The sequence below is a fragment of the Amphiprion ocellaris genome, chromosome 9, assembly GCF_022539595.1.
Source record: "Amphiprion ocellaris isolate individual 3 ecotype Okinawa chromosome 9, ASM2253959v1, whole genome shotgun sequence".
Taxonomy (NCBI): domain Eukaryota; kingdom Metazoa; phylum Chordata; class Actinopteri; family Pomacentridae; genus Amphiprion; species Amphiprion ocellaris.
In genome coordinates this window covers 23,512,674-23,535,066 of record NC_072774.1, presented here as the reverse complement: position 1 = coordinate 23,535,066, position 22,393 = coordinate 23,512,674, and the positions used below count along the sequence as shown (strand labels likewise).

At 39.0% G+C, this 22,393-nt stretch overlaps 2 protein-coding genes across 2 annotated transcripts; both read right to left on the bottom strand.

Annotated features, from left to right (window-relative positions):
• Positions 1–4,600: 4,600 nt before the first annotated feature.
• Positions 4,601–7,821, bottom strand: LOC129349622 (uncharacterized). The gene is made up of 4 exons (XM_055013460.1): positions 7,682–7,821; positions 7,457–7,601; positions 5,672–5,780; positions 4,601–5,030 (listed from the first exon to the last, which is right to left on the bottom strand). Exons 1-4 carry the CDS (start codon positions 7,701–7,703, stop codon positions 4,905–4,907), a joined length of 402 nt encoding a protein of 133 aa, XP_054869435.1. The 5' UTR covers positions 7,704–7,821; the 3' UTR covers positions 4,601–4,904.
• A 2,044-nt stretch (positions 7,822–9,865) lies between these two features.
• On the bottom strand, positions 9,866–21,900 carry LOC111588117 (gamma-aminobutyric acid type B receptor subunit 2-like). The gene is made up of 19 exons (XM_035942891.2): positions 21,597–21,900; positions 20,483–20,620; positions 20,241–20,411; positions 19,968–20,069; positions 19,818–19,883; positions 18,967–19,152; positions 17,889–18,122; positions 17,363–17,423; positions 17,178–17,258; positions 16,865–17,015; positions 16,419–16,551; positions 16,232–16,330; positions 16,004–16,123; positions 14,068–14,178; positions 13,700–13,915; positions 12,636–12,758; positions 11,858–11,945; positions 11,668–11,773; positions 9,866–10,229 (listed from the first exon to the last, which is right to left on the bottom strand). The coding sequence occupies exons 1-19, from the start codon at positions 21,843–21,845 to the stop codon at positions 10,082–10,084; spliced, it is 2,583 nt and encodes an 860-aa protein (XP_035798784.2). The 5' UTR covers positions 21,846–21,900; the 3' UTR covers positions 9,866–10,081.
• Between the last annotated feature and the right edge of the window lie 493 nt (positions 21,901–22,393).

The window sequence follows — 22,393 nt, the reverse complement described above, 5'->3', positions numbered from 1 at the left end:
GGACTGGAAAAAAATGCCCCTCTCAAAACAAGAAAAAAAAAACTTATCTCAAAGAACTTGTTTCTTGAAATAAGTGAAAAAAATCTGCCAATAGAACAAGTGAAAAATGGCTTGGTAAGATTTCTTGAAATAAGATATGATATTTAGAATATTGAGATCTTAAAATTAGCTGGGAAAACTTATTTTAAGTTATATTTTGTGTCTTAAAATAAGCCAGATATGGTTAAAAAAAAATTGTAGTTTTTCACTCAAAAATAGATTTTCCCTTTGATGTAACCTCTTAATTTGAGATGTATTAAACTCAATTTATTGTTTTTTTGTCCTTTATTAGATAGGTACAGTGGAGACAGACAGGAAAGGAGGGAGAAGACGTGCAGCAAAGGGCTGTGGGCAGGAATCAAACCCAGGTCACTGTGCCAGGGAACCAGCTCCTGTACATGGATCACCCACTTAACCCGTTGAGCTGTCCAGCCACCCTGTGTTAAGCTTATTTTGAGTTGTATTATAGTGGTACTTCTCTAGATTTAAGACCATCTTGTACTTGAAATGAAATTACAAAGATTAATTGAAGCATTTTGAGATATGTCCGTCTCACAGTTAGCTAGAAATCCTAATATCTAGTCGTGTTTTGACAGCATTTGTTGTGTTTTAGGGTAAGCCAGCTATGCCCAAAAGCAGGTGTTTTTAACTCAAAAGTAGACATTTGCTTTTTAAACATTCATGTTGAGTACAAAAATTAAGATGTATTTTACTTATTTTAGGTTGTATAACAGTGACATGACTCTAGATTTAAGACCACCTTGTCCTTGAAACAAGATTAAAAAGTGTGATTTAAGCATTTTAAGATATCCGTCTGCATTCAGTTGGTTGAAAATACATTTACTGCAAATAAGTCCGTGGTTCTTACTCCCTCATTTATAAATAACTCTACACCAAGTAAACAAGTTTAGTATTGAAATCAACAATTTATTTTCGAATTTGCATGCAACGCATCAGCAAACTTGACAATATGGACTAATTGGTGATTTTCCAACAGAATGCATTTACTTGAATCAAGTGAAATCTATTTCTTAAATCAAGATTGTGTAGCTTCTACAAATAACACCTCAGCTTGAAAAATGTATGAAAATTAAAATGAACCTTGTTTCTTGTCAAATACAACTCAAAACAAGATAATTTCAAGATTGTTTGACTTAACAAGATATTTAAGATGCCATTGTCTTAAAACAAGTCCCTCCATCTTGCTGAAATGTCTCTTGTTAAGTGAATTTATCTTAAATAAAGTGAGATGAGACATTTTGACAAAAAATAAGACAAATAGACTTGATAAGATTTTGAGTTTTTGCAGTGAGTCTGTCATCAGAAATAATGGTGGACATACGAAGGACTGAAGGAACCAAAGAATCTAATGAAACATGGGCTCACTTTTGTTTCACTGAGTTCCTGCTGTGGAGCCTGAATTTAATATAGAATCTAAACTGGTTGTTTGTAATCTAATGTCAGAGACAATACTCTACTGTCAAAGTAATCTAATTACTGTGAGGGACACATTTAAAAATCCTATTAGGTGACAGTTACTTCAGTTGTATATCAAGATGTACAAGATTAAACAAGAAACTCTAATCCCTTAGTTTACTGCAGCTTCAGATAAGAATAATTTCTGCAAATCTTCTCTTACCTCGGTGTGCACCAGAGACCAGACCCAAAACAGGATGTGATTATATGTCAGAGCAGCAACCTGAAGCAAAGTACTGAGGCTCACTGTGGTTTTCCTGTTTTGTAGCAGCAGCTCTGGAAACCCCCGACATTCTCTGAATCTGGTTGGTTAGATTTTATCAATCATAAAATTCTGTTCCTGTAAAACTCTGGCAGCCAGTATGTTAATATTTAACGTATAACTGAATACAGAATGTGTATGAGATTTACTGTTTAATACCGTCACCAAGGTTTTAAGTCATTTATTCTGTTTATATTGATGTACTCAACATTATCTGTAGTTGCCTGGAAACATTTTTTCATCCGCTGGAAAAAACAACAGAAGCTCCTGTGAATGTTTGCTTTCACTTTCTGCTCTGCCACTGCAGCTTCAGGATCCAGAAACTTTCACTTCCTCACTAAAGGACCAACAAATTTAACTACATCTGACAGTCAAACTGAAACATCATGTGATAAATATGGTTTCTATTGCAGTTTTTCTCTATTGAGACTGTTAAGACACTGTTCCTGAAAAATAGCACACATTTCCCAACACACTGCACACTATTTTCTTTATTTGAACACAATTCACAAAGCACTGCACACTTGTGTCAAAAGCGCACTTTATTGTCAAAATTTGAACTTTGTTTTCAAAATTAAGACACACAGCAAAACTAGGATACTGCACTGCTAAATACAAAACGCTCTTCTCTCACTGTTTTCACAAGAAATATAAAAAAAATGATACAGCCCTCAAAAATGACAACTTAAACACAAATGCATCCTATAAATGAATCAGAGGGGCCATTGCAGTGCCTGACTGTACATTACAAAATAAAAATAATGTTAGACAAAAAATACAGCACTGTATTGTAGACAGTACAGTATGCAGATATTGACATCATGTCTGCATCAGTTCTTTCAGCCTGGTCAGACCTCAGGACCTCATCAACATCACAAGCTATGTTTTCTCTGGACAGAAAGATGTAGTGTGTCTGATCCAGCCTGACATGCATCAACAGAAACATCACCACATGACAAGACCACTGATTGATAGAGATTTTCCCTAAGTATGGCTGCTGCTCATATACCTTCCACCTCCATGTAGAGAAGAATTCTTCTATAGCAGACCTGGGCATCCTACGGCCCGCGGCCCACATCCGGCCCGCCGGATGACCCTGACTGGCCCATATGAGGTCATTGAAAAATATTAAAAGTCAATGCAAATATATATCATCACAGTTCATGCAAGCGATACGCCTGCACTGCTTTTACTTTGAAAGATCTGCTAGGGTACCGTTTTTTTCGTACATTTTAGTGATGCAGAGCAGGGAGGATGTCTGAAAGTTGGCTGCTAAACTGCTAAAGCAGCAAGGATTTTTTTTTACCAAAGCTCACACATAAAGGGATGTCAGTAAGCCATTCTCTGATGGAGAGTTTATAAAAGAAAGGCTGGTGGACTCTGCAGCGTTTATGTGCCCGGAGAAGAAAGGAGCGTTCGTTAATGTCGCCCTTTGGAGGCGAACCGTAACGAGGCGGGTGGAGAGCATCGCCGAAAATCTGGAGTTTCAGCTGCACAACAAAGTGGACGATTTTGACGTTTTGTCCTTGGCTCTGGGCGAGAGCTGTGATGTCCGTGACACAGCCCAGTTACTCATCTTTTTACGTGGACTAACAAAAACCTTTGAGATGACGGAGGAGCTGGCAGCTGTGCAGCCAATGAAGGGAACCACGACGGTTCACTGAGGTAAATACACGCATGAACAAACTGGGACTAAAATGGGAGAATTTGGTTGGTGTTACTACTGATGGCTGTCCAAATTTGACAGGGAAAAATGTTGGACTTTTGAAACAGATGCAAGATAAAGTGACTGTAATAAACCCAGAACAGAAACTGATATTTTTGCATTGTATTATACATCAGGAGGTGTTGTGTAAGTCAGTGCTAAAAATCAACCACGTGACTGATGTTGTAGCTAAAGTAGTTCACTTCATCAGGGCAAGAGCATTGAATTACAGACAGTTTGTTGTCTTTTTGGAGATGATAGTGAACATGGTAACCTTGGTTAGCAGACAGCTGTCAGATGGCTCAGCCTGGGCAAGGTGCTTAAACGAGTTTGGGATTTGAGAGCAGAGATTCAAGTTTTGTGAGAAGAAAGGCAGGGACATCACTGAGCTCTCAGATGCAGACTGGATTGCTTTTGCTGTTGATGTGACTGCACTAATGAATGAACTAAATACCAAGCTGCAAGGCAACGGCCTCTTTGCACATGAAATGTACAGCCTGGTGACCGCTCTTATGAGAAAGCTGACGTTTCTCTTAAGCCAGTTGGAGGGCAACATTCTCATCCACATGCCCACACTGAAGGAAGTCACACCATCAAAAATATCTACAACTCAATAGGCAGAAATCATAGTTTAAATGAAAAAACAAAGTCTTTCATTAAATAGTTAGTGTTCTGTGTTCCACATTTTCATTGTATCACTGTAATGTTTCATTTACTGTTTTTATTGAGATATATATTGAGCAGAGCTGTAAGTGTATTGGTCTGCCCCTTAACAACCGTCAACGTTTCTCATGTGGACCCATTTGAAAATTAATTGCCCACCCCTGTTCTATAGGATTCAGAAAGAAAGAATATGGTGGCAGAAAAAACACAATAACTTGAGGGTTCATACTGAACCATTACCTAATCAATAGTCCTCTATGAAAACTAACATTGTGTTGGGAAATATGTGCTATTTTTTAGGAACAGTGTCTTATCAATAGAGAAAAACTGTAATACAGAACTGATGGAAGAAATGTGGAGACTACAGTGTGTCAGGACAAATCTGTCATGAGTTTTTCTCATCAATAGAAAAAGGCTTTAGTTTCTAAAGACACCAAATCTTTCAGGCTGATGCATGTCATTGTCATGAAAATACACTTTATTGTTAATCAATTTTCTTCTACTGATTTTCTGGACTTTGGGTTAGATATGACCAGAAGCAGACAAAATGGAATGTAAGATGAAATTATTGTCTTTTTCTTGTTGTAACCATCTCTACTCTTCAAACTGGATCAGAGAGAGTTTCCTTCCTGCTGTGTTTTCAGTGCAAATAATGACAAATAATACCCACAGTTGGTTTTTTTTTTGGGGGGGGGGGGTTGTTTTTTTTTACATGTATTAACAATGACAGTAGATAAAAGTTAAAAAGCAAAGAACCGTTCACTGTTTCATCATCCGGTTCGATGCCTGGTGGCAGTTATCAGTGAACATATTGTATTTGGAATGTCCAGTTTTCACGAAGTCCGACACTGTCTTCGTTCCCTGGAAGTTTCTGGCAGAGGTCACCTGCAACACAAACAGATTCAGGATAAATGATTTGGCTAAGGGACTTGAAATGATGCAGCCTTCTGTCAGACCGATGCATTATTTTACTTAACCCTCGTGTTGTCTTGCGGGTCATTTTTGGGAAATCTTTGAACATTTTTTGGTGGAAAAAAGAAATGCTAAAAATGTTTCTTAAGAACATTCACAAAAAAATGAACCAAAATCCAGCAAAAATTCATTTTTATGTGAATGTTCTTAAAGAAAATATTAGAAGTTTCATTGATATATATGTAATCACTTTAGATATTTTTAGGATTTTTTTGTAAAGATTTTTACTCATTTTTTGAAAATATTTACAAGAATTTTCTTGCCAAATTTATTTATTTTTTTTTTTTTTTTTTTAAATAAAATTTTTAAGGGAAACTTTTAAGGAATTATTGGAGTTTCCTTCCTGGAGGTTTTGCAAATTTTGAGAAATTTGTGGAATTTTTTTGCTGAATTTTTGGATTTTTTTCAGACAAGGAAACAATTCTTTTTGGTGCCTATAAATGAGGACAACAGGAGGGTTAATGTTTGGTGTCACTTAGGTTTCAGATTTGACCAAAAGTGCAAATTTCAGGAATCAAAAAAAATCCAACCTGTCAGAGTGCCTGATCATTTACCTTCCAGTCTGATTTCATGTGTTGAGCATCAGTCACCACCGTCTGAGAGGATTTCCCATAACCGTCCCCTTTATGGACGAGATACTGAGAGTTATCAGCCAGCGTCACTCTGCAAAACACAGCAGTTTGGAAAACTTAGTTTCTGGACAGTTTTTGAGTTATTTTGACAATTTCAACTCATTGTGGATGATTTTATGTCATTTTGTACAATGAAAACTGTGAAATCTGGCAACAATACATTGTGATTTTAATTATTTAATTATTTGTTTAATTATTGATTTTTTTGATGCAGACATTTATATCCACATATATATATATATATATATATATATATATATATATATATATAGACACATATATGTATGTATGTATATATAGATAGATAGAGTTAACGTTACATACAATGTAAAAATTAAACTGTTTTCTTTGATTTTGCTGTTTAAGGTATATCATTTTTCAAAACAGGGGAAATCTGTAAAATGGCAGTTAACCATTCAACAAATTACAGTTGAGAACTGTTTTTTTTTTTTTTTTAAATCTTCCATTGTTTTCTGTGTTCCCCTCCTCCAAAAAAACCCAACAAAAATCAAAGATGAGAAAGTGAAAGCAGACCAACTGTGACTAGTCCCTTCAGCTGAATCTACTGTATTAAAAACAACATAAGATTCTGTGAATGTTTGCTTTTGCTCTCTGTTCTACTGGCTGCAGTTTTGGGACTCAGAAACTTTCACCTCCTCACTAAAAACCAGTCAAACTGAAACATCATTTGAAGCTTTAAATTCTCTCATTCCAGTCAGACTGAACAAATAAACCATTAGTTGTGTGATGTTCAGTGTATGTTTGTCTGTCTGTATATTTGCAACATATAGTCTGGATCCACAGATTTGTTAAAGATTTCTGTATCATTGCGAGATAGTGGCAGGGCATTATTGTAACGATGACAACAAGTGAACACTACATTAGCTGCCTGCTGACGATCACATGATCACACGACTGCAATCCTACTACAAATCTAGCCGACTTATCGGGACTTATCCGTTGGAAATCATACAATGACTGAGCAATAGTACTGCATTCTCTGAGTGCTTTTCTTGTTACTGATATTTTCATGAAAACATTGTTAGTGAGGCCTCAACAAATAGCAAACATAAAAACGCAATAAACTGAATGAAAGCTACGATTTGATAAAAATGAAGTCCTGGCATGAAAACTGCTTCTTCAGCAGCAGTAAAAGTTCTGTTTGTTCATCTGACTGATAAATGATCAGACTATTAACATCAGTGTGCCAGCAGCAGGTTGGAGCTACTTTACTCCTTTATTTTGAGTGTTATAAATGTATTTAAATATTTGTGGGGCATTTTATTCATGTTTTATAAGTATTAATGTAAATACCCCCTGTAGTCATAATTTTTACATTTTCAAACATTTTCTGAATATTTGAGAAATTTATTAATATTTTTCAGCCTTTTTCAGGTTTATTTTTGCATATTTTTGAGGTAATTTATTGATTTTTTTATTTTTCACATTTAAGGCATTGTGTTACTTTGTTTTGTAGCTTTTTTTACTGATAGTTGTATCATTTTATCTAAATATTTGGGGCATTTTTAATATTTGTAGAACAATTTATTTTCTTTTGATATTTTATTAATATTATGGGGCATTTATGACTTTTTTGTAGGTTTATGTATACTTTTCAAACATTTTATTTATTCATGTTTTTTACTTTTTGTGGCATTTAATAGATTTTTTTTCTTACAATAAAATCGAGTCGATGAACACACTGACCTGACTCCACTGTGGCTGACTTTACCAAAGCGTTTGGAACTGGAATCCAGAGGACGAACCACCCGCTCAGCGTTGTAGACTGGAGTGTTGTAGAGATTCGTCAGGGCCGGACGTGACAGGTCATAGTTGAAGTTGGAATTCCCACCTGACAGTGAAATAAGTCTATATTCAGATATTTATAAATATAAATGTGACAGAACTCTGTTAAAAACCCAGAAGACCTACCACTGGATGAAGACGCTCCCATGTTTGTCACTAATGTTCAGTCAGCTGATGAATTTTCTGCCACACTGCAGAAAACAGCAGTTTTATATCAGGACCAGCTGCCTGTTTGACCTCAATCACAGCTGTTAAACATTTACATTGTAATTATTTCCTGCTAAGAAAAGGGGTCACATCTGCAGAAAAAAGATCAGCAGGTTTACCATGCTGCAATAATCTTCCTGTCTTACAAAGGTTCAGCATACAACTGCAATGGGCACACCCATGTTCAGTTCCACTGAAACATCACCTTATTCTTAACTGTGTCAGCTCCTCTGAAGGAGTTACAAGAAAGAGAGGCCATCAAGACACCTCTGTCTCCTCTGAAGGAATTACAAGCTTCAGCAGCTGAGACAGGAGAGACAGTTCATACAACTGACTGAAATCAACTGGGGGATGAGGATATTAAGTATAGTAAGGGTGGAAATGGGCAGCAGGAAGCAGTGGGCTGGAGAAAGGTCAGCAGCAGCATCCCACAGGTGGAGACTAGGCCAGTTGGTGGGAGAACAACCACAGATCTGAAGCATCCAGCTCTGGGACCAGAGACACTTGGAGAAAGGACACAGGAGGAAACAGAGCGAAGTGAATACTGATGGAATCAATGATTTTATGTTTCAAATTCATAATTCACTGACTTTATGTATACATCTTAACATGAAAGAGTCTTTTTGTAAATTCATGTCATAAATTGTGAAATTTTAAGGTCAAATGTTGAAAAGGAATTAATTACCATTTATAAAAACATAGATTTTTGATGTGAAGTGGATGTTTTTTGGCTTTTTTTTTAGACTTAACTGAGTTTAACTGAGCTCTGTTTCATGGTAAATAAGACAACTCAAAGCCACACCTTTGTGAAAAAGAAAATTCTCTCAGTTAAATAGGACACAGGACAAAGTCTGAACATCAGACTCTTGTACAGTGTTTGCTTCATTTTACAAAATCACATCTACTGTGTTAATAACAGAAATGCTGTAAAAATACAGTTTCAGTGTGATAAGACACGGGTCCGGGTCACAGCAGCAGGTTTCATATGAGCCATTATCTGTAATGATTAACTTCAGGTCAGTCAGGATGCAACAGTACGGCCTGTGCTGTTCTACATTAGACAGATGAGCTGTTACTGCAGATAAATCATTAGCCAGACAGGTAGCACCTCACCTGAGCTCCATCACAGGATGTTATGTTTCACCTTCTTCTCAAAGTCCAAAGTATTTTTCTGTCATATGTTTTTAACAGTATTTATGTTATTATGCTCAGCTATGTAGGATCTTACCTCACTAATCATTAACTAACACGGTTTGGAGACAATGAAAACACATTTTATTGAACCAGAAATCTGCTTCAGAAGTGGGTCAGCACTTGGTCATTATGTGTTGTTTACATAGATGTGGTTGTTATGTGTAGATTGATGGGGGAAAAAATTCCGATTTGATTCATTTAAGATGAAAACTACATTACAAAGTGAAAACATGTTTTTAGAAATTTCTGCAAATTTATGAAAATCAAAAGCTGGAATCTCTCATCTCATCACACTACAAGTCAGGACACAAACTTAGCCGTGACGTCCATTCAGTCTATTGTGGAAAACAGAATTAGATCCATATGTTTCCCATAAATTCTTGATTGTCACCTGGTGCCTCAGTTTTTTGTTTTCTTGTACATATATGAAAACATTTTTGTCATAAAATTATACAGAAAAGACAAAAATTGGTGCATAAACATTCGCCCAAATGAAGGAAATTACATGTTTGACATTGAAAATTTGCATTGTTTTTTTAAATCCACAGAGGCAGTGCAGTTTTCCTCAGTAAAAGTGCAAAAACGTCTGATTTACAAGCAGTAAATAACAGAACTGGGAGGATTATGATGTTTCTCCTTAAGTGTCAGTCCTGCATTGATCTTCAATCATCTAAACTACCTGTAATCTATTTGAGCAGCTCTCAGACCTGCAGCAGCTCAAAGCTCATGTTTGGATGGATGTTGTAATTTCAGAAACTCCCCGAGCTGCCAGTCAACACAGGTCACTTTCTCTTTGCTTTTCTGCCATAACTCCACCTATGTTCAGTGTCTGAGATTTTCTGCTTATAAGTTGAAACTGGAGTCACTTTAAAAACAAAACTCACTGCATTAATGAACATTTTAGACACACCAACGTGGCTTTTACCACTTTTTTTATTTTTCTTACAAATCAAGTTATCAGTCAGTGGAACAGTGTTGAACCAAAACCACACATTTATCTCCACACATATAAAAACAGAAGCAGAACCACAGTTCTGGTCCTAATGATGTAGTCCAAGCTGTCCTCTGATTGGCTGCAGCATACAGGAGGCGAACAGGAAGCTGTCATGGTGGTACAGGAAACTGTCAGGAGTACAGGAAGTTGTCATGGTGGTACAGGAAGGCGTCATGGCTTCCAAACAGACTGGAGCTGCTGGAGCTGCTGATGCCACCGATGACGGGCAGGTAGGAGTGATGGAGGATGGGCAGCTGGATGGACAGACGGCGACCAACACTGACACAAACAAATACAGAAGAAAATGAAAGGCTTCCATTTCATGTTTTTGCCTCCTTCTCAAATTCCTATTTTTTGCATATTTTCCCCACTTTAAAGTTTAAGATCATCAAACAAATGTAAATATCAGACAAAGATAACCTAAGTAAACACAAAATGCAGTTTTTAAATGATGATTTTATTTATTAAGGGAAAAAACTATTCAAAGCTACCTGGCCCTGTATGAAAAAGTAATTGCCCCCTAAACCTAATAACTAGTTGGGCCACCCTCAGCAGCAATCAAGCGTTTTCTGTAACTGGCAATGAGAGAAAAGCTGCTGCAGAACTGGCTCAGTTTCTTTTTATTATTTCTGTCATGTTTTGAAATGTTGAGTTGCAGTGTTTGTTGTATACTTACGTTTTATTCATGGACAACAGTGATGCAGCTTCTGTGTTAATGTTGTTTCTTTCACAGTCCGTTTAGTTCAGCTGGACCAGCTGGTTCTGAACCTTTGATCTGATCAACACACCTCTTGTTCAGACGTGTTTATTTGAACTTATTTTTAATCTAATCTTATTTAACAGATAATTAGATAAAGATAGATATTGTTAAATTATCCACTTTGGTCAGAACTATTATTCATTAAGTTAAGCAACATACTTTATCATCCCAGTACTTGTAAATTTTTTTGGCCCAGTCTTCTTTGCAGAATTGTTTTAATTCAACAACACTGGACTTTTTTCGAGCATGAATGACATTTTTAAGGTCATGCCACAGCACATTTATTTTTTCACATAGGGCCAGATAGATTTGGAAAACATTAAGTCATCATTTAAAAATTGCAGTTTGTCTTTACTTTGGCTATCTTTGTCTAATATTTGAATTTGTTTGATAGTCTTAAAGAGGGGGAAATATTCAAAAAAATAAGAATTTGAGAAGGGGGCAAATACTTTTCCATGGCACTATATATAAATATGAAATAAATAAATATTAATGAATTATATCTGAATTTTATGTGTTCAGAAATATAAGATTTTACAATTAAATAGTTTACAATTAAAAACATCATTATAGAAATATTTCCCTAGATTATCATTTTTACAGATTCTGAATGTTATGTATTTTTTCTTTTTGAAAAGGACAAATTTTTTTTTCAACTAAACTTGGATGAAAACGATGATAAACATCTTGGCAGCAAACTAATAAATCAAACACATTTGTAAACCTAACAAACCCAGTTTTATTTAACATTTTTAACACTTATTTGCCAGTTTTAGGGTTTTCAAATTATCATTATTATTAAAATAGTTAATTATAGTTTTCTCTCTTGTCAGTTGTTGCTTTGCTTCTCATGTACATCACATCGTCTCTATTTATCAGATTTTCTCTCCTGTTTTTTGTTGAATCGTTCAGTATAATCTTTAGTTAGAAGTTGTCAGTTGAGCTGTTTTTACTCACTGTTCAGGTGAGTTGATGTCGTCTGGACCTGAAGCTTCTGCCTTGGAGCTTCTGATGTCAGCACAGACCTGAGCATCATGAGTCCACCTCACACACCTGTGTTTACCTGCAGAGACAGAAGGCTGCTGCTGATTTCCCGACACTGAACAGAGTTTTTATTTAAGGTTACTCTGTATCTCCTGATGCTCACCTGGTTTTTCTCTGGTCAGATGGTGCAGCGTCTCTGACTCCGACTCCTCACAGAGCTGCATGATGATGGTTTCTATCTGAACATCCAGCTGCAGAAAACACAGCAGCATCAAAATATACACACATATTTTCAATTATTACGGAATAAAACCATATTCTGTGTCTATAAAATGCACAATAAAACTTTAATTTGAGTTTGCAACAGCTAAAATCTGCTATAAAACCTCAGATCAAACAGTGTTTGGTTTTTATGAGATTATTGATTTTTGCTGAGGAATACTGAATATTCTGAGTGTCTGAAACTTTATTTATTTTCATGGTTTTACAGCCTGACAGGGAGTCAGTGAAGCTGTAAATGTTGCTCAGTTTACCAGTGACTGAGTTATTAGTTATAATAATTTATGTTTCAGTGGTCGTTTTTTATCCTGGGTTTCTTGTTTGGTGTCGTTTTCTTGTTTAATGTCTTGATTTTGTTGATTTCATATCTTGTTTTTGTCATTCTGTGTTTCTTTGGGATAATTTTTCTCTTTGTGGTCATTTTGTGTCTCATTTTCATTGTTTGTATCTTGCTTTTGTGTTTTTTGTGTCTCATTTGGTGGTTTTGTTTCAGGATTTTTGTCATTTTATGTTGGTTTTGTTAGTTTTGCATCTGTCTTGTGTGTCTGTTTTTGTTGGTTTTGTGTGTCTGTTTTTGTTATTATTGTGTGTCTGGTTTTGTTGGTTTTGTGTGTCTGTTTTTGTTGTAGTGTTTTTTCTAGTTTTGTGTATCTTCTCCTCACCTGAGCGCTCTGACTCTGCAGCTGCAGCTTCATCCTCCTCAGCAGATCTTCATCCTCGGCTGCTTCAATCTGCAGCTCCGTCGGCGGCTGCAAGTCGCTGCTGCGCCAACAAACCAACACAATCTGTGAAAACACACAACAGGCTGCATGATATTTTATTACAGTGGATCTGATGATTTGATAGTGAGCTGACTGAAGGTGCAGCTCATCCCAAACTTCTGATAAATAATCCTCTGATGGATCCATCCAGATGACTGAATGGATCCATCAGAGGACACAGTTTAATTATTGGACTAAAAAATGGGGAAAAAAGTGAAAATTGTTCAAACCTTGGTGATTTTGTGTCCATACAGTTCCTGTAAGTGTATATATCTGGATGGATCCAAGTCTTTGGTCCACATCTCACCTACTTCTGAGGCTCTAACATCAGTTGAGTCTGATGTATGGAAAGTTTGACCAGACAAGGTTCCAGTTTATAGATATTTAGACTAAATGTTGATGTGGACTCATTGGTAGGAAACAGAAACTGTTTTTCATAGGGGTTCAGATGTTGGTGTTCTATGAGCAGACTTACAGGTTTGTGGTCCTTCATGTGTTCTATGGGACAGTTTGTCCTCTTTGTGGTTCTTTTCTCTGACCTGTGTCATTTTCTGTTTCCGTTGTGTCCTGTGTTTGTTTTCTGTCTCGTTCATTTTATATTTCTTGGGGACAGTTTTGTCTCTTTGTGGTCATTTTGTGTCCATTTTTTTTTTGTTTTATATTGTTTAGTATCACGTTTTGGTCATTTTGATTGTTTTGTGTTACTTTCAGACAGTTTTGTCTTGTGTTTGTCCTGTTTTGTTGCATTGTGTCCTTTTGTGTCTCATTTTTCTTGTTTTGTGTCTTGATGTAGTTGTTTTGTGTTTCTCTGGGACAGTTTTGTCTCTTTATGGGGTCATTTTGTGTCAGTTTTGGGTGGATTAATGTGTCTATGTCAGCTTTGTCTTGTTGGATGGATAAAATCTGAACAGAACCTGAGACGGTGCAGCAGCATATTTCCTGAACAGTGTGTGACTTTCACCAACCTTTGGTCCGAACAGTCCGACCAGGATGAAGTCGTTGCAGCAGAGGACGAGGACGCCGCTCACACAGAGCTGCACAGGAGGATCATGGGAAGTCAGTAGTGACCCCAAGAGTCCCGACACGCTGAACACCGTCACAGCGAACACAGTCAAAACCAGGAGTCGGACCGAAGAGACATCTGCAGATCTGATGCTCCAGGAAACAAAACAGCCGAGACCCTGAAGATGAGAAAAAACACTTTAATACAGACTTTAATGAGAAGCAGGTGACCGGTCAGAGTACGGAATGAACAACATCTGCTTTACATCTGGATATAAGATCTCTGATTACAGGACATCAGCCCTGTAGTCAGTTTGGTTCTGGTTCTGACCAGTAGAGGAGCTTTATATGAGCAGATGGTGCTGATCCACATCTCCATGTTGGTGCTGCTGCAGCGCTCAGAGAACGGACGGATCAGAATGTCTGGATCTGCAGGGTCCACCTGGAAAACACAGAATAACTCTGTCTGAGACTGGATTCAGGTGATGAAGGTCTTAAAATAAGACTAGGCCTCCTCAGGTGTGCACAGGTAAACACCTGAAGCTCCAAGTGAAAACCTTAAAAGAAGCACTGACTGCAGGTAACACAAACTGCTTGTTCTTGTTGTTCCTGCAGGTTTGTGATCAGTTCAACTTTCTGCTGCTTCTTCAAAACATCAGTTCATCTTAAATCATCACATTTTTACATCAGTTTCTCCACCTGCTCAGATTTACCTCAAATGTTAATAGTATGAAATATGGAAAGTTATGAAGATATTTGTTTTAAAGGTAAACAATTTAATATTTTTTTTTTGAAAATTTGTCCACTGATCCACTTTCAGCAGATTTTTTCTCTCATTTGAGGCTGTTTGAACAACAATATCCTGTCATGAACACAGCCTGACGCTGTGCTCTCTCCTCCTCCCGCTCTATTCTCTCCCTCTCTCACTCTCTCTCTATCTTGCTCTCAGGTGTGTGTTGGTGTAGAAGGCTGCAGCAGGTGTTCTGAGTCAGTGATTGGGTGATTGTGTGCAGGTGGAAGTCGTGCAATCAAGCTGCTCCCGCTCTGTTTATAATCAGATGCCACTGTGTCTTGGACGTGGAACCGTGAACAATGAACAGTCAGTGCTCTGCTCAGTTCATGTCTGTGCCTCCGGTTTCAGTACTCTCAGTAATCCTGTTTTCTTTGTTTAATGTTGACTTCTGCCTGCTTCTGCTCCCGGATCCTCCACCTGGTTACCTACCTCCTTTCCATCTTGGAGTCTCCTGGAAGAAACACCTCTTGTCAGCCAGACCTTGCCACCTGAGACGCCATAAACCATCCAGGCGGATAACAACCTAGTGGAAGGCTCGGACTACTTGTAGCCATTCCTCTGCTCCAGCCGCTCCATCACTGGTCCAAACACCTGCAAGAGGACTCACTTACCTGGACTGACCAGGCCCAGCTTTCCTACTTGTCCTGAACTGTTCCTTCATGACAACCAGTTAAGTCTCTGTTCCCAAGTAGTATCAGACTATCATTGACCAACGTTAGTATTACAGTAGTTCGTTCGTCGTATCCTGTAATATTCTCTGGTAGATAATTATAGTTTGTAAATAGTTGTTTCGGGTTTAGGATTACTGATAGTATTGATTCTGGGTTTTTGTATTTTAGGATTCCTACTTTGTTGTTACCAAATGTGGGTTTCAGTGTTACCTTAGTTTTTGTAATTATTCTGTCAGCCTGCCAGAGGGGCTACCTCTGTTTCATAGGTCCGTTCACAGTTCCGTTTCTTGGGGTTTTGTTCTGTTACATTTCTTGTATTATATATTGTAAATAAAAGCATTCTAAAATGTTACCAGTGTCTGTAATCTCTTCCTTGCACTTGAGCCTTTGCACTCACTGTAACATATCCGAGGAGCTATTAAAGATAAAAGGCTGGAATTTTCTCATCATGTCATTGATTCAGAATCTAATACTGGACAACTAGATCAATATTCTACTGAGATCAGACTATCCACCAATATTTTAGTTTTCATGCTACAACTTGTCAAACCTTTTCATTTTAGTGACCAAGTATTTCATATTCCACAAGTATTCATGTATTCTACGTGTTAAGTTTTGTATTACTGTGACATGCAGCTACATGTGGTTCAGAAAATATCACTGGTTGATTCCTGATTGTAAGTTTTCTTTGTGAATTTGCGCTCATAGATGGAACTTTTCATGACATTTTTAATGTGTTTTCATATTTCAGCCACAATCACGTGTCACCAGATCTACCTGTTTAACACTGAGCTGATCGTTACCTCCGTGCTGTGCTGAAGGACCACCCGTCTGAGGGGGTCCAGGATCTGCCAGGAGATCAAAACAAGCACATCCAGCAGGAAGAACCAGAGCAGGACGCCACCTGCAGGCCGCCGCTGCCGCTGAAACACACAAACAGACACACAACAGCATCACAAACTGAAACCAAACACTGAGCCGACTGCTGACGGATGATTCAGAGAAACTGACAGTAAATCATCCTGATTCACCTTGTGGTTGAAGCTGTGCAGTGAGTAGAGACTCCAGGCCTTGTTGAAGAGCACAGTGATGCCCACAGTGTGTCCCAGAGACAGAGTCCACAGACGGACCTGCAACACAAACACAACCTCAGCAGTTACACCAGCAGGTCTGTGGTGATTTTGCTTCTCTTTTAGGTTTTCTCTTTGTCGAACTCACGGAGCAGAGGATCTCAGACGTTTGGTCCGACAGCGATAATCCGTCCAGTGCAGAGACCAGAACCGAGGAGGACGACAGCAGGACGCCCAGCAGCAGCAGCTGATCCTGGGATCCACCTCTGGAGCTCCGCAGCCTAAAGACAGACAGGTCAGAGTCAGACAGTGTGTCTTCAGAGGATGTACCAGTGTCTGTGTTATCAGAGGATATACCAGTGTCTGTGTTATCAGAGGATATACCAGTGTCTGTGTTACCAGAGGATATACCAGTGTCTGTGTTACCAGAGGATATACCAGTGTCTGTGTTATCAGAGGATATACCAGTGTCTGTGTTATCACAGGATGTACCAGTGCTTGTGTTACCAGAGGATATACCAGTGTCTGTGTTATCAGAGGATATACCAGTGTCTGTGTTACCAGAGGATGTGCCTGTGTTACCAGAGGATGTACCAGTGTCTGTGGTTGCAAATGATAAAAATGAGGATGCAGGTGGTGATGATGATGGTGCCAGCAGCAGCAGAGAACAGGAAGCTGTAGAACAGGAAGTGACCGTGACGCTGCTGCAGATGAACCTCTGTCTGGTCTCTGGCTGCTGCTCCACCTACAGGACAATAAGATCAAACATCTCCAGATATCAAATATTCATCTGGTAAATAGTTTACATCTGAAACATTGAACACGCTTTTAATTCAGAGTGAAATCATTTAAATCAGAGTCCCCTGAGGAATTCCTCATTTAGCTGGAAGATGCTTATTTTTCTGACCTTTAAACCTGAGCAGGTGGTTGATCAGTCGGAGCTGCTGGTTGCTGCTGTTAAACTCTCCAACCAACACACCACTGCTGCCTGCAGACACACACAGTACTAAATATGTGCTGTACGCTGTGTATCGTTGTGTATTACTGTGTATTACTGTGTACTAATACTACAGAGCTGATACATGACATCACCTTGGAACTGGATCAGCTCAACTGATGTCATTCTCTCCCCATTTCTGAAAGAAACTGGACCCTGAAAACACACAGAAGTTAAAATCATATACCTGTAAACACACCTACAGCTCATTAATTAATAATAATTAATCAGTTAATCAATTAATTACGAACTAACACATGACACGAAACTGTTCCAGTACCTTTATATTAAATCACAAACTGCTGTTGTCACATTTCTGCCCGTGTAATTAAACACGATGTGAGTCAGTGAGACTTACAGGTGTGTTGCTGAACTTTACCTGAGCAGCTAGCTGCTTCCCCGTTAGCCTACAGTCTCTATGCTAAGCTAGGCTAACCACATGCCGACTCCATCACGTCTTCTCATCTCAAAATCATCACCTCATTTAACTCTCTGAACCTCAGGTGTATGCTTCAGGTGTGTTTCTGGTGTATGTTTCAGGTGTGTTTCAAGTGTGTTTCCGTTGTGTTCAGATGCATTTCTGTTGTGTTCAGGTGTGTGTTTCAGGTGTGTTCAGCTCACCGTGACTCCTTGGAACTGGGAGCCCTTCAGGACCTCCAGCAGCATCCTCTCCGTCGCCTCCTCACTGACCGTCACGTTCCGGTTGTACTTCTGTTGGTGTTTTTGCGCCTCCATGACCTGAACCAGAGCTCGGGCCGCGACCCAAACGGCATCGTAGGCGAAGGAGTGCAGCAGGCCGACCTCAGAGTTCTGGTCCAGGTGTCGCAGGTACGAGTCCTGGTAGTCCTGAGGAGTCTGCAGGACGACAGTCACTGTTTCATCTGGTTGATTTAGTTCTGTGTAGGTCAGACTGAGTTCTGCTTTTCAGGAAACTAAACTCAGGAAACAAAACTCTATCAGCCTGCAGCTTAGAAACTAATTTCACATGGATCACAGTCAGTTTAATGTCTGAAGAAACAGAGATCAGTCTCATTTATCAAACTGCATCAGAGATCTACTTTCTGTCTGATCTGATCACCAACATATTCCTCCGCTACCTTGCTTCTGAAACTCAGCAGCTTCAGTGTGATAGAGGGTCAGCTGGCTCTGCCCAAAATTAGTTAAAATTTGTCCAAAATTAATTAAAATTTGTCCAGAATGACTCAAAATGTGACATTAGTAGGACGTGGAGTCCACAGACAAGGAGCTGAATCAAATGGGGACACAAGTTTATGTCACTTTGGATCATTTTGTGTTGTTTCTATAAGAACTTTATTTTTTTTTTTATAAAGTTATCATGTCAAATGTCATTTTGGGAATTTTTTTAGTTCTTTTGGTCAACATATGAATAATTTTGGACAATTTCTAGTTGTTTTGAGCACATTTTAATTAAATACTGAACAATTTTTGAATCATATAGAACAAGTTTTGAGTCATTTATGGAAAGCATTGAATAATTTGGAACAATTTTGAGTTATTTTGGAAAAATTTAGATTTTTAGAACAATTTTAGCCACTTGGGAGAAGTAATGTAATTTAGAAGAAACATTTAGAGTAATTTTGGACATGTTATGGGTCATACTAGACAATTTTGAGATATTTTGAAGAGGTTTTTGTAATTTTGGACACATTTCATGTCAGACTGTAACAGAGGTTCTGACCCGTCCAGAGTCTCCGACTATGTTGGTTCTGCTCAGCAGTCTGATCTGCAGCCTGATGGATCCGTCTGCAGCCGTCAGTAGACTGTTGGCTGAGCAGCCGGAAGCCTTCCAGCCGAGCCTCCAGCCCGGTCCTGTTCCGGACACGATCCACTGGTACCGAGGTCCAAACAGGTTCAGTCTGTACGCCTGGACGGGAACACTGACAGTCAGAACCTGCTCTGACTGAACACTGGACTTCAATCTTGACACACAAAGGACAGAAACATGAGGGAGTGTTGCCAGTGTGTGTCTCTGTGGTTGTTTTGTGTTGTTCTGTGTTGTTTTGTGTTGTTCTGTGTTGTGTTTTGTGTTGTTCTGTGTTGTGTTGTGCTGTTTTGTGTTGTTCTGCGTTGTTGTTCTTCGTTGTTGTTTTGTGAGTTGCTCTGCATTGTTGTGTTATTCTGTGTTGTTCCGTGTTGTTGTTCCATGTTGTGTTGTTTTGTTGTTTTGTGTTCTGTGTTGTGCTGTTCTGTGTTGTGTTGTTTTGTGAGTTGCTCTGTGTTGTTCTGTGTTGTATTGTTATTCTGTGTTGTTCTGTGTTGTGTTGTTCTGTGTCGTGTTGTTCTGTGTTGTGTTGTTTTGTGTTGTGTTGTTTTGTGTTGTTCCGTGTTGTGTTGTTCTGTGTCGTGTTGTTCTGTGTTATTCTGTGTTGTGTTGTTCTGTGTTATTCTGTGTTGTGTTGTTCTGTGTTATTCTGTGTTGTGTTGTTCTGTGTTATTCTGTGTTGTATTGTTCTGTGTCGTGTTGTTTTGTGAGTTGCTCTGCGTTGTGTTGTTCTCTGTTATTCTGTGTTGTGTTGTTTTGTGACCTACGCAGCAGAAAACCTCTGACGCTGAATCGTCTTCAAAGTGTGCGATGATGATGCGAGCGTCTCCATCCTGGAACATCAGAACAAATGACTGTAAGTGAGGAACTGTGGTGGACTGTAAACTCAGTGTTCTAACTTGTGGTTCCTCCAGAACCTTCAGCTTCTTCAGGCTGCTGCAGGCGTCTGCAGAGAAACTTTCTGAGGCCACGAGCTGCACGTCTGCCTTCAGCAGCTGTCGGAGCAGATCCTTCTTCATCTGCACACAAACAGAACACCTGAAGTGAGACGAGGACTGAACATGTCCAGAGGTTTTATGAGAGTATCAGCTGATCTGGGACTCAGTGCACCAGAACTTGTAGAAGTTTTTCACAAGTTTTCATATGAGTTTCAGTGTTTCAGAGATTCATAGTTTTGGGTTTGGAGTCACCTCGGAGAGTCGCGCTCCTTCCTGTGTGATGACTCCAACTCTGGTCCACCTGAAGCGCTGCAGCAGCTTCACTGCAGCCTGATTCAGGACTCGGTCCGACGGCATGGTGCTGAACAGGTTCCCGAACCACTTCCTGTTGGACAGACCAGGGGACGAGGCGGCGAAGGACACCTGGGACAGCAGAGGTTACCATGGTTACCTGTCAGAGCGTCACCACAGCACAGTGGCTGGATGGTCCGTACCTGCACCAGGTGAAGAGCTGGCAGAGAGCGAGCGATGAGTGCCGTCACAGGTGGACACACCCCTCCAATCAGCAGCAGGTGCTTTGGCCCCGCCCACATGGCGTCAAACAGAGCTTTGAGCGCTTTGGCAGGATCACACTGAAGAACAGCAAGAAACAGCTGCAGTTACTGATGATGTTCATAAAAACATACAAAACAACACCAGATATGATGTTTCCTGTAGAATAATACACATAACACATGACAATATTTCATTCCAGTTTCTCAACTGTGAACATTTACTTTTTTGCCTTTAAATTACTTTAAAAATTTAAACATCTCGCGGTTTATGTTTATTTTATTTTTTAAAATGAGACGGTTCGTATTAATGAGCATTTATCTGTAAATACGAGATTGTCAGATATTTTTGCGTACAGCTAATGTCCATATCAAATCCAATGAGTGTTACTTCATAAAATTAACCTTCTCCTGCAGCGCCCCCTGCTGTGTGGAGGTTTACACAGCGCTGCAGTCATGACATTAAGTTAAATTCACAGTTAAAACATTTATCTTTTACAGGGGAGTTTATTCCCACTTTAATCTACACTAAGGTCTGTATCAAACAAATGCAGCTCATAAAGTACAAATATTAGAAATTAGATATTTACAATGCATGGCACAGTTGCATAATGAATAAATAATATATTTTAAAAATTACTAAGAATGCAGCTAAAGCATTTCAATTATGTATTTATCAAAGCAGCATCATGTGACTTGACAATCAGATATACACGATGTGACTCACACTGATGGTAGTGATGTTGATGCTGTAACACACTTTAATCTTATTTAGATAGTTATACTGTCAGCTGTTGAACTGTTTCTGCTCTGAGCTGCAGTGAAACAAACCTTCTCAAGATTCAGCCAAAATATTTCACAGAACTAAACAACCAATAATTAAATATGAACAGAAAGTGAGGCGGTGCAGCGACATGTTTCCTGAGTTCTGTCTGAAGAACACAAACTGACTCTGGAAGGCTTTAGTTGTAAAAACTGAGAGGAAGTTTCTGCACAAGTTCCTCAGTGAAGGTGAACACACTCAGAGCAGTTACCTGTGCACAGGTGAGACACCCACCTGAGAGTCCAGCAGCTGCAGCTGGACCTCGTAGTTTCCTAGCGGCGGCGGTTGGTCCTCCAGATCCTGCAGAGCCAGTCGGACAGCCGGTACCACGCCGGCCGTCAGGTTCTGCCTCCACGACCCGGAGCTCAGCGGCATCATCCATAGCACCGGTAGAGGGTGTCGGACCTGCGCCAAAACCGGGTCCAGGGCCAGCCAGCAGAACCCCAGTAGCAGCAGCAGCAGCAGTCGTCCATAGAGAGCCATCCCGGTTTCTCTGCTCCTGATCCTGCAGAGAAACTCAGTAATCCTGTGGATCTGTAAGCGGCTGAACTCAGACTGAGGAGATAAAAGGATCAACCTGGAGCCAAGAACCAGCTGGACTCTGACTGACCAACAAAACAAAGCCTAAAATACAGCGCTGCACCACCACAAATAAAACTGTTACCTACTAAACAATTTACTGCTATTTTACAGATGTCCCCGTTTTGTTTAATTGCAGACAATATCTAGTTAAAAAAAAAAAAGAAAAAAAAAAGACCTTTTAATCCGAGTCCTGCTGTAAAAATGACGTTGTTTTACGGTATTTGATTTAAAAAAAAATAATAATAATAAAAAACATTATTTCACAGATATTTGCTGTCATTTTCCACGTTATAGTTTTTGAATATTAATGTGCACAACTGAATGTTTTTCACTGTCATTTTTTTAGGAACTTGCAGTTATTTTACAAATGTTCTTTGTTTCATTAAATTACTGATAACGTCCGGTAAAATCACCCAAAAAAAAAGGATAAACTCTTATGTGAACTGTTT

Excerpts from the sequence above, each read along its gene's own strand:
- LOC129349622 (XM_055013460.1), bottom strand. The coding sequence starts at position 7,703 with ATGGGAGCGTCTTCATCCAGTG. Across the intron at positions 7,602-7,681 it reads GGGAGCGTCTTCATCCAGTG|GTGGGAATTCCAACTTCAAC; the intron begins GTAGGTCTTCTG and ends TTTCACTGTCAG. Across the intron at positions 5,781-7,456 it reads GTCAGCCACAGTGGAGTCAG|AGTGACGCTGGCTGATAACT; the intron begins GTCAGTGTGTTC and ends TGTGTTTTGCAG.
- LOC111588117 (XM_035942891.2), bottom strand. The coding sequence starts at position 21,845 with ATGGCTCTCTATGGACGACTGCTGCTGCTGCTGCTACTGGGGTTCTGC. Across the intron at positions 19,153-19,817 it reads CGTCAGAGGTTTTCTGCTGC|GCGTACAGACTGAACCTGTT; the intron begins GTAGGTCACAAA and ends GTTCCCGTCCAG. Across the intron at positions 17,259-17,362 it reads TGAGCTGATCCAGTTCCAAG|GCAGCAGTGGTGTGTTGGTT; the intron begins GTGATGTCATGT and ends GTGTGTCTGCAG.